We start from the raw sequence: 12483 nt of genomic DNA, 5'->3' as shown, positions 1-12483 counted from the left end.
AACGGCAGGCGTATGGTACAAAAGGGTTGTACCTAGTCTCTTAATGAGTCATGGGTGTGTTTTGGGTGTAACGTGCAATATAAATCTCCCATTTCCTTTAAAAGCCAGTTATGCTTGCACCAATGGCGGATTCACTATTTACATGGCGGCATTTGCGAGCAGAAAGACGGAATGCTTCTCCAGAGAGGAATCCTTTTATTTGTAATATTTAAAAATGTTTGTGTGCTGCTGCGCGTCCCTGTGTGTTTAATAAGCAGAGTGTTTGCGGCCTTTAAATAACACAAAAAATACTGCGCTATTGACTTTAGACCAGGTTTTTGTTGGTCAATGGTGCAGTTGTTTTCAGTTGCCTCGAAATAGCAACGCGCCAAAAATGCGCCTGAACACACCTCGTTTTCAGACCAGCACACCCATGGGTGCGAGTGCATTTGCTGTTTAAACAACGTGGCGCTGGACATGAAAATGATAACAGCCAGGTGTATGATAGGGCCCAATATCTTACAATGGCAACTTTATACCTTACAATGTGACAATATCTCGCAATTTTATCTTTTATCCTTGAAAATGTATACATTTTTTGTAATTCTGTCTTTATATCTCACAATATTACTATTTTGCAATTGCTACTTTTGTTTCTCATAAATTACCTAGTTTATATGATCATGATTTTATTTAAATGTTTTTTTTTTCCCACAAAAGGCTGAAACAGGCTTCCATAGAATCATAATGTTAATAATGTGCTGTTGAGAAAAAGAAACCATCAGTGGTAGAAATGGCCTTTTTTTCTTCTTTTATTGTGTCCCAGAGCTCAGGAGAGGGTGGACGCAGAGCTTCACAGAGAGAGGGACGCATGGCTGTTCCTAGTCCCTCCTCCACTCTACAGCGCTCCAGCAACTTGGCCCAGCTTGATGAGGACGACCTGTGAATGGAAATGACCCTGAATCTGATGTTTGCACCAGAGCATGCCACAGTCTGGACTTTATTCACGTCTGTTATCTTGTGGTATTCTTCCTAAACTTGTGACGCGAATTACCTAGTGACTTTTTAAATTGTTTTACATCATTTCTTTTTTGTTGTTGTTGTCGTCGTCTTTTTACTAAAGTTGTTTTGTTCAAAGGAGAATTAACCATTCCTATATTGGGAGGTCACTGGAGCAGGAACCAGAGTAAACCTTTATTTGAGGGTGTGAGGATGCGTTTGGGCAAGTGTGCATGTATGTATGTTTTTGAGTGTATGTTTTTGTGCTAAATTCTGATGGCTTCATCCTTGGAAACATGCTGAACATTTTCCATCAGATGTGTTTTGCAGAGAACATACTGTATTATTATGAACACAAGAGAGTCCTCAGGGGGCTCATGCTGGATTTTAAAGGTTTCGCACTATCGGTGCCTCTTTACAGAAGCTGTCTTTCTAGCTCCCATCTATATTGAATGCTCTCGTGGGCTGCGTAAACTCTTATGAAGGAGCTAAGGGGAAACAAACTCTAAATGCAGCTAATTTGTATATACTGTATGTAGCGGAATGATCTGTGCATGGAGACACGGACGCTTGACTTTCTCTTCGCGGATTGGATGTTTGAACTCTTTCAAATGAATCAACTCTGTTGGACAAGGTGGACATGAGAGATCACACACAACGAGTATCTGCTTTGTTGAGCAGGAGGACTCGCTCAAGGGAAGGACTGAAAGATTTTGGCAGAAGAGGATGCCTATAAAAGTATTTTATCTGTGGTTTGATGACCCTTTTTAGCTTCTGCCGCCCCCTCCTCATTTGATGCACACTGCCTGGATTACTCTGTTACAAAATGAGGTTTTCAAATGATATTAGATGATAATAATAATAACATTATTATCATTTTTGTTGTTGTTATTATTAACTTAATGAAAGCCAAAGGTAAAATGTTATATCATTATGTGCCAAAGCAGGTGCCAGTACCCTTTACAGAAAATGAATGAAATATCAAGCCTAAAATGTAATTCAGTTCATTTACAAACCATCTAAAACACTTGCTTGATTTTTGGAAATATGTTCTCTCATAAAAACTAAGGAAAAAGCTAAAGATATCGTTCATCCAAAGTTTAAAACAAATGTATTGGATATTGTGTTTTGTTTTGTTGTTTTATTATTATTAAAAAAAAGTATTTGTTAATGACAAACCAAATCATTAGTTAGAGGATTGACATTGTTAATCCAGTCTGAAACATACAGTTTGTCATAAAATGTTAGATGCCTCGCCAAAGAAGGGATGGTATGTGTTTAGTATTTGATGTTTGAAGCATGATCAAAAAGCACTTTCGCTCCGTTTAGCTTATTGCACATTCTTTCCAAGAGAGGGTGCCAGAGGACTTTAGCGCTGTATACACAACCAACCAGTCTCGTTTTTTTCTTCTTCCACAGATCAATTTAAAACTTCAAATTCAAAACTCTGCACCAAAGCTTTACTATTGGCATGTTTCAGATGCATTCGCTTAAATATCCTTAAATGATTGTAACAACCTTCTCTTGCCTTGACGTAATAGCTATTCAAATCAGCAGAAATCAAATAATTTGACATAGCCCTGTATAAACTGAAAGCTTTCCTGTACTGCCTTTCCACAAATGTGGGTTTGAATCTTACATTGTTGCATGCTATTTTGATGAACACCTCTAAGTGATGAAGGAAATGATGTAGAGAAAGAATTGGACATGATATATGTCTATGTGGCAAAACCATTGTATTATATCAAATTAAACTGGTTCCTTTTGGAACGCAAGGGTGTTTTAGAACACACAATGTTTCCTTCTCTGCTGTTTTCTCTGTATGTGATGACGTTGATGTGTATTTCTGATATTGGGGAGACCGGGGCTAGTTGTCACATGTTCTAAAAGTAGGATTATTTCTGAAAGTCAGTTTCTGTACATACAACCCTACAAAAAGACAGTTCGCTGAACACAATGTTGGGGTAAGTTGTCACAGTGAAACCTGCCATTAAACAATCTATGACTGGCTATTATTCAAGAAATTTTCAAGTATAACAACTATACATCATCATAACATTTTTTATAAAATTGTGTTTTTAAAACATGCATTAAACATGAAAACTTTACGTGATAAAAAGCTCAAATTTATCTATAATCGATTCTTTAGTGTAGGCCTACCGTAACAATTAGTGTGGTTTTACTGTGGATATTAGTTTATTCAAGAAATTATCCAAGGATTAGATTTTTAGACTCTTTTTGATCCAGGTGTTTAAAACTAACATACAAAATCACTGGTAGAGAAAACAAACATTAGTGCATTTTGACTTTTCGACTCAAAACCTTTTGTTATTGTGACCAAAAAAAATGTATCCTCCAAATCATTGAGCTTTCTGTGACTTGGCTAGGTAATCTAGTCAACATATGCAGACATCTGGTTAATTTGTCTCTGTTTTAAGTCACATTCTGGGCATTCTTGAGCAGTAAAGGGTTCATTTGCACACACAGATGGGGGAGAGGGGTTTTAAGCATTCACTATCACAAAGGTGCCAAATCAAAGTGACTTCTGTCACGGCCAGTGGGATATAAACGGCTGGGGGTCCATTCATAGTGAGCTCCAGTGGAGCGTAACTGTTGTCTGTTATTTACACTGGCAATTACGAGACAACATGACTGTGAACTTGATGGGAGAAGGTCAGACCACTGTTCCCAGGAATGGCCCGACTATTTACTGACAACTGTAAAATGTCTGAAGACTCTCCAATCATTTGTCTTTGCTTTAAGTGCTTCCTCGACACCTTAGAAACAATGGCCATCTTAAATTAGCATCCTGAATGCTATTACATTAACATTTGAATAAATGCAAAACGCTGAGGTCCGACACACTGTGTTAGATTTAACACTAGCCATTTGCTGAACTTCACACATTGGTTAAAACACAGTGTGCTTGACAAGGTATTAAACAGAAATGTAGCTGTGAAGGAATTAACAAAACACAAAGCACCCGATTTTGATTTGCACAGTTATTCATGTTTATTAATATTTCACATGCTGGTCTTCATAGAACTGTGCACTGTATAAACATTATATACATTTGGTTCTTGTTTTGAAACTATAGGGATTTAGATTTCCAGTGATATTTATAGCGGTGCCATTCTCTGCAAGAAAACAAACTTCAGGTGATCTGTCCGGGAATAGTGTTGGAAAAATTTTGCAACCAAAATTTATGATATCAATATATAAGGCATCAATTTTACTACCAGAGATAGCAACAACAAAATGTAAACAAATGACACCAAGTAACAAATACTTGTCGTTGTGCTGTTCGCAGAATTTCCTGTAGCTTTTGAATTAAAATCTTTAAATAAATGTGCAAGGGCAAAGTTCGGTCATAAGAAGTCTTTGCATCCAAAGCCATAAGAATGTGTATGTGTTTTTTTTAGATATATCACAATGAGAGAACTTCTGCTGTGACCATAAGTCTCTTTAAAGTCTCAAAGGTTGGTTTCAGTGCAGCATGGTGTGCGTTCGCTCCAGTGTTTCAAAAAACAAAACAAAACAAAACAAAAAAAGTACAATGGAAACAGGCCCATGCTCCTATTGCTTTTTGGAATATCTGTTATAAACCATTAGATGAGGCAAATGTCCTTGTAAGGTCTCTGGTCTCATTCCGGATACTATATTGAGCTCTTTTGCATTTTGCATCCTTTACTCTCTCTTTATGTTGCTTAGCAGTGCATCAGTCCCACTGTGAGTGGGCTGACTGGACCGGCTCTTCCTGCTCTGATGGGTCTTCACATGCTTGGAGAGATGATCGCTCCGCATAAACCTTTTCCCACACTGCTGACAGCCGAAACGCTTCTCCCCGGTGTGCGTGCGGAGATGCCTCTGCAGCTCATCTGAGCGTGTGAAGCTCTTCCCGCAGAAGAGCCAGTTGCAGATGAAGGGACGCTCGCCGGCGTGCCAGCGCAGGTGCGCCTTCAGGTGAGAGGTTTTTTTGTAAACCTTGCCACAATCTGGAATGTGACAAATGTGCAGTCTTTTCTTCCCGAACTCCAGAGCAGCACCTCCGTTTCCCGTGGACTGGCAGTTGGGGCATTTGCACCTGCGACAGCGACGAGTTGAGCTCAACAGACCCTTTGAGGTGCCCTGCAGAAGTGCAGCAATTTGAGGCTGGTGGCCCAAAACCAGCTGCCGTCCCAGAGAGAAGGGGTGACTGGAGGGTGCGCTGCTACTCTGAGGGAGACTCCACCACTGCTGGCCATCCTCAACGTGCCCGCCGGGCAGGTGAGGTCTTCCTGAAGCGTTTTGAAGGAAGCTGGGAAAGTTCTGACCCACAGCGTTATGCTGCGCGTAGTACGGCGCGTTCCCCTGAGCCTGGGAGGAGAGCATCTTTACTGGAGACAGCTCGAACGAATAGGCAGACGGGGGCTCGGCCGGTGGTGTGAGGGGCAGCTCGTGGTGGTGATGGTGGTGATGATGGTGATGATGGGCGTGCGAGCCCAGGGTGGGCTGCATGTGGCCGGGGAACTGCATTTTGGGCATGGTGAAGGTCATCTGGTGAGCGCTCAAGCTGGAGTTAGGGGCCACGTCATTGCTCCAGAGCTGAAACATGCTGGAAGCGGAGCCCACGGGACCCTCGTAAGGGAGCTGTGACCCCTCCTGCCAAGCCTGACTGCATGTGGTAGCCAAAAAAGAAAGGGTGTTAGGACCACTCTCTGGAGAGGAGCTGGGAGTACGATCCTAGAGGGGGGAAAAACAAATAATTGTAACTAAATCAACCTTCAAACTTGCATATACAGAATCTATTTAGAAGTATATAGAATTATAATCACTGTAAAAAAAAAAAAAAACTGCAGCCTTATTTTTTTAGTTTTTATTGTTGTAAAATTATTGTTATAATTGTTAAGAAAGAAAGAAAGAAAGAAAGAAAGAAAGAAAGAAAGAAAGAAAGAAAGAAAGAAAGAAAGAAAGAAAGAAAGAAAGAAAGAAAGAAAGAAAGAAAGAAAGAAAGAAAGAAAGAAAGAAAGAAAGAAAGAATTGCACCACAAATAAAAGTTATGCAAGAAACAAAAATTCTAAGCTGGAGATGTGATTGTGCCAAAGTATTTCTAGTACTCGAAAAATGCACAATAAAACAAATTAAAGTGCAGTACCTGTAAGAAATTGTGCAGGAAATTGTCCGCTCTGGATAAGGTTAACGCAGCCATGTGTACACGGGATCTTCAATATATCCACACCTGCGTAAAAGCGCGCCGCGCGGTGCGTAACCGAGCCAAAGTCAGAGTGTGCGGGTACGAGGATGAGGAGCTGCGCAAAGATCCTGCTCGGATTGACCCCCGTTACACAGCCAGGTTACCGGTGCACCAGTTTAGATATAGTTAACATCAATAATCCCTCGATTCTCTCTTGCTACTCCTGTCCTTTACTGGCTGTAAGAGTCGTTGGCCACTCCGCGCTCTTGCTGCTGGTTTTCTGGGTCCCTTTTTAAAAAGCAGCGGCTTTCAAACCAAGACGCGTCCTTTTGAAGTGCGACTGAAGGGCCTGTCGCAATAAGTCCTGAGGATCATTTCAAAGGCGGTCGGATTGCATCTTCTCTTTATAGGGAAAAGATCCTCTCGACGGGGTCTCTTAAGTATGTATCAGGAGGGCCAGTGAATGGAGGAGAGATGCGGTGGGGGAATATTGGGGAGGGCAATCTTTGGGAGATTAGGAAGAGGGGTGTGTATAACCTTCTTTTTATTCTAATTGAATTTTGCCAAACGTTAACCTGTGAGAGCTCCTTTACTTCACCGGTTGTTGGTGAGAAGAGTCTTAAATGAAAAAGTTTGTTTACATGTAGCTGATATTTAGTTTAACAAGTTTAACACCCATTCTTTTGTCACAAATTAAGAACGAAACGAAGCTACTTGATTGTTACAATCAAGACACTAAAAAACCTTTAATAATAACAAATTTCCATTTGTTCAACTTTTGAAAATTAAGGCAGCAGTTAAATAGGCATATTTTATATTTGCGAGCTGTAAAGTACAGTTGATGTGCATTCAAAGGAATATAAAAATAAATTATATGATACAAATTTTGAAAATGTGAATTTTTAACAATTTAGTGGGGATTGATATACCGTAGGCTAATTAAATAATGCAAATGTAAGTTTTTAGGGGTTTAAAGTTACACTAAAACTTTTGAAAGTATTTCATGCAGATTAGTTCAACTGTAGGCGATTTGATATTTGTTCTTAAGAGCACCACTAACTGTTAATCTGTCTTTTGATATGAGCTGTTCAGATGTTAGTTGTCACCTGATCATTCTGGGAAAATGGCGTAGGCTATTAAGCCGCTAAATGATGTTTGAGGACGATCGAATTAGGCTATTATTCTTGTCCCGTTAATAAAAGCTACACCAGACATTTGTAAAATTTTCAAGCAAGACAAGTGAAATAAATCTGCATGCACACTCAGTCGTTCGCACTCTTAAGTGATATTATAAATAAAGAGCCCTGCATGACATTTTCACACTCCGGGTTCAAGTTAAGGGCGTCATCACATTTAAAGGGATTAAATGCAGAGCATCCAAAGTTCATCTAACACTTTGAGTCTTTTTCTAAGAGAATTTACATTGAAGTCGGAAAGCCATTTAACATCTTAATACATAGAAAATCCTCACTGCTTTGTGTTGCCTCTCACCTCTGGTCGCATAACAATCGACCTTTGTCCCGGCAGATGCATTGCTTTAGTCTGCTCAAATATAGCATGCCACACAGCTGACACGTAGGAAACGAGCTTAACTTATACATGTGTCGTCTTGTAATCAGTCAAAATGAGTTACATCATTTAAAAAATGTATCTCGAAGAATGTCTTATTATAAAAGAAACTAGGAAATGTTACTTAGACTATTAATGACTGAGTTATTGTGTTCATTCACACATTGAAGATAGATAGATAGATAGATAGATAGATAGATAGATAGATAGATAGATAGATAGATAGATAGATAGATAGATAGATAGATAGATAGATAGATATATAGATAGATAGATAGATAGATAGATAGATAGATAGATAGATAGATAGATAGATAGATAGATGGATGGATGGATGGATGGATGGATGGATGGATGGATGGATGGATGGATGGATGGATGGATGGATGGATGGATGGATGGATGGATGGATGGATAGATAGATAGATAGATAGATAGATAGATAGATAGATAGATAGATAGATAGATAGATAGATAGATAGATAGATAGATAGATAGATAGATAGATAGATAGATAGATAGATAGATAGATAGATAGATAGATAGATAGATAGATAGATAGATAGATAGATAGATCATTTGACAGAGTGCAGACTGAGTTCATTAAAATAATAACAAATTAATGCATAAATAACATGAACAAACAAACCAACAACAATCTTTCTCCACAATTAACCTGCAAAATTATTGCTCTGTGTAAAAATCACATTAGAGAGACTGAATATTAAACATAACATAATAAGCAGCACATCCCTTCACTGTATGGGGGGCAATGAAGGAGTGTAATACTAATAAAACACAATAACAGTCCAAAAAAAGGGGGGAACAGGTAGAGGACAGAGATAGGCTTTAATATATCAAATATTTGGTCGCTTTACGTAGGGGAGGCTGCTTCTGTCTCCTTTTGCTTGCTTTATTACGGAGCAGAAGTTGTTAATTACCCAGATTCTTATTTCCTGTCCCCTAAACCCCCCCTCCAAAACCCCCACCCACCCCCACTCCTCTCACTGCCTCCCAGATGAGTGTCTTTGAAGTGCAAAGTATGCTCTCCTCACTTTGAACTGTGCAAACAATGCTCCAGTGGTTGTGCTTACCTTCCCCATGTTACCTCATTTAAATAGACCTGGATACGGCTTACGCCGTTTTCAAGGGAAAACTCATTTCCAAAGCAAGCACAGATCCCAGCCTTCATTAGGCAGCTGTATATGGCAGGCAATCAGGAGAACTGCCTTTAACAGAGGTTTCGGCTGCTGTTAGGTGGCCGCACACTATTTCCTGAACACAGTCGGTTTACTGCAACCTTTCAGGCATTCATTTCAGCTCCTACATTTATATGGTTTGAACTGAAATTAAATGATTTTAAATTATGGTTCGAATTGAATAAAGTAAGGACAAAATGGGGTGTGGGATTTAATATACCTATTACTTTTATTCAAAACAAAATTAATCTGAGGTTACATAATGATTTATAAAACAAAATATTGAAAAATGTATTGAAAAATCTAAGTTGTGGGGAGAAAATATTAGATTCATTTTATTCATATTAAATTTGTTTAAGATATTATACATTTTTTGTCCATTTGTTAAAATTCAACATATTCTATACATTTTCCCTGTATGTATATTTGTCATATTTTAAATATAATGTTTTATAACTACTTAATAGCTATTTCCTCATCACAACATTTATAATATATATATATATTTTATTCTAAATAATGGTCTAAATAAAGATTAATTTTGTCCTTTTTAAATTTAAATTCAAAACTAATTTAACATTAATTCGAATCCTAATTTATCATAGAGAATATATTCTTATGTATAGCATATAGATCGAATTTAATTTATATAAATGTTTTATTGATCCAGACAGCAAGAGTCTTACTTTTCTCCATCACAAATGCAAAATCCATTCATTCAAAGATCAATATCCTCATAAAATGACCAAAACAATGGCAGGCATGTTGTCAAGCTGTTTTTTAGCATGTCTGGAGGGCAGTTTAAGAGTCTCAGATCACTAAATTGTCCCAGCTGTCTTGACCATCTGCACTCCAAACAGCCAGCCGCAAGCTTTTGTACTGTTGGCCATCTCCAAAAGCCAGTTTACAGCCCCACATGGACTAAATGACTCGAAACCCCCAACTTGACAAATGTGGTATAATGGATGAGACAGAGTGCATGTAAAAACCTGCTGCCCCCTGCATCTTTCCAGATAAAACACTAAACACTTCAATGCAATCAGGAACGGCACTGTTCATAATTACCACTACAGAGTCAAGGAATGTCGGATAGTTCAGGATGCTTATGATGCCGAGCTTTAGGTCTGGCTTAATAGAATGTTGACGGATTTGTTCATTCAGTTATCATGAGCTCTCATTTAAGGCTCAAATAAGTGTTTTAAAAACACATGAATCTGCATTGAGGCATTGGAGGTTCCTGGCAGAATCTCTTTTGAAGGCATCTCAAATATCCTATAATTGTAGTCAAGGAACTTAAATAAGGGTTCTGAATATGATAATCTGATTTCTTGACAGTTCAATGATCAAAACAATTTTGAATGTAACTGTCTTTACTTTTAAAATTATTGGTTGAACGTGTTTAAAACTACAGTTATACGTTTATTCTACAGTATGAGGTTAGCATAAGCCATTGCAAAACCATGAAATAAATAGTCAGAAAATGTATGCATGTGTATGAAATCTTTTGTCCATTTGCATTTATGCGAGATGGAATTCCATCATTTGTGTGTGAACATAAAAAAGAGGCAAAAATCTACTTGTCAGAGAAACTTTTATCATTACTAGGGGCACTTGAAGTTTGTTTGCATTTTGTTTTTCAGTACTCTTAACAACTTCAGAAGTCAGATCACAGGAGCCTGTGATCAAAGCAGTTTTCGGTTATTCAGGAAACACAGGAGCTATACCCCATGCTTTGATATTCTACATCAATATTTCAATTCAACAATCGCTTGACATGCGCCTGCACTCCCTAAGACGAAAGACGAAAGGAAAGAGTGAAATGGAGGGGGTACTGGAACTGTATATAAAACGAGAGTGAAGACTTTACAGCGAGGAACAACTCCCTTCCTCAGCACCGATCTGCCTCGTCTGTCATTTAAATACACACTGACTGCTTAATCCCAGAGCAACAATGGATGGGAAACCAGAGCGATTCAGGTCTTTGACCCACACAAAGTCACGTGACGAACTCTGAAAGTAGCCATCTGAAAGAAATTTGCTCAGTCTTCCAGCTTTGAAGACTACTTCAGCACTTTGAACTCTCACATATTGAAAAGACATCCTGTTTGAAGACCAGACATTCAACCTCAAGCACTTTCACTGGAAGACTATTTGATATACACTACCGTTCAAAAGTCTGGGGTCAGAGAAACTAATACTTTTATTGAGGAAGGATGCATTAAATAGATCAAACTTGATAGTAAAGTCATTTACAGTATTACAAAAGATTTGCTCAAATAAATCATTTTTGATGGTTTCCACAAGAAATATTCAGCAGCACAACTGTATTCGACATTAATAATAAGATGAAATTATTCTTGAGCAGCATATCAGCATATTAGAACGATTTCTGAAGGATCATGTGACACTGAAGACTGGAGTAATGATGCTGAAAATGCAGCTTTGGCATCACAGAAATATAAAATGTAAAATATATCACAATTGAAAATGCTTCTAGTTTGCATTTTATATATATTTTTCAAAATAAAAAAAAACACATTTGTGCGAAAAATGTACTTGTATTTCAGAATGTCTTCGTATAGTCACTTCTTTTTTTTACCTGAATATTTCCCCCCCCCAATGTGGATTCACCATACACTCTAAAAAAAAAAATGGTACATGGCACCAAAAGTGGTTCTTGGCTCATAACCATAGGGGAACCACTTTTGGTGCTATATAGCACTATATCTTAACAGGTTCTGTATATGATAGGGGTGTTATATAGCACCTCAGTTATTCCAAAGAACCGCTGAAGAACCACTGAAGCATCGAGATTTGGTGCTATACAACACTTAAAGTGGTTCCCCTATGATTACGAGCCAAAGAACAACTTTTAGTGCCATATGGCACCATTTTTTTAGAGTGTACTTTTAATACTCTTTAATTTACTCTGACAATTTTTGATGCACCAAACTCAAACAAAGCAGATGTTGGTGTGTGCATGTACCATATCTGAAATTTAAAATGAATGATTACTAATTTACAGTGCGAGGGGGACATTGTTTATTTATGGATCATGTTATTTAAAACCCGTAAAGACTAAAGACTAATTCCCCAACATAGCTGTCAGGCTAAGGCAACATAATATAAATAATATACAAGCCCGGCTGAAAACAAAAGGAAAGAACAGGCGGATTATCAATCAAATACGGCTCATAACATGCAAACACACACTGAAAACAAAAGAAAATAAATAGTCAGAACACCTGACATTGTCGAGTTAATGTGGGTATTGTGCAGCACATGGACCCCAGCCAATTTCCGTAGAAGCTCAGAATTACAGTGAGACATGTGAAGAGTATGTTTTAATTAGGATTCCTGTACCTCCATTTGATTACATGGCAGAAAGATTTACTCTGTGGAAATCACTAATATACCAATAGAATACTGCTAGAACGTTATCTAACTTAGCAATATATTCCTGTCAAATCAGAAATCACTTTTATTTAGTTAGAAACGTTTCACAGGGACTGAGAAATATATTGAATTTATTAGAAGAAAACTATCATATTTAACCACCAATC

General features: G+C 38.1%; 2 protein-coding genes across 6 annotated transcripts in view; one reads left to right on the top strand and one right to left on the bottom strand.

Moving 5' to 3' along the window:
- The window catches only part of arhgef25a (Rho guanine nucleotide exchange factor (GEF) 25a), a 77973-nt gene extending 74883 nt beyond the window's left edge, over positions 1–3090 (top strand). For all 5 annotated transcript variants that reach the window (XM_079802376.1, XM_079802379.1, XM_079802380.1 and 2 more), the window contains one exon: positions 806–3090. In XM_079802376.1, the coding sequence (XP_079658502.1) occupies positions 806–925 (120 nt within the window). In that variant the 3' untranslated portion in view covers positions 926–3090. The remainder of the gene's footprint in view (positions 1–805) is intronic.
- Positions 3091–4665: 1575 nt separating this feature from the next.
- On the bottom strand, positions 4666–6167 carry sp5l (Sp5 transcription factor-like; the record flags this gene model as incomplete). The annotated part of the gene is made up of 2 exons (XM_079802128.1): positions 4666–5700; positions 6114–6167. 2 exons carry the CDS (start codon positions 6165–6167, stop codon positions 4666–4668), a joined length of 1089 nt encoding a protein of 362 aa, XP_079658254.1.
- Between the last annotated feature and the right edge of the window lie 6316 nt (positions 6168–12483).

The sequence above is a fragment of the Gobio gobio genome (assembly GCF_949357685.1).
Source record: "Gobio gobio genome assembly, chromosome: 21".
NCBI lineage: Eukaryota > Metazoa > Chordata > Actinopteri > Cypriniformes > Gobionidae > Gobio > Gobio gobio.
Note: the sequence above shows the minus strand (reverse complement) of the source record. Positions and strands in the feature narration are given on the sequence as shown.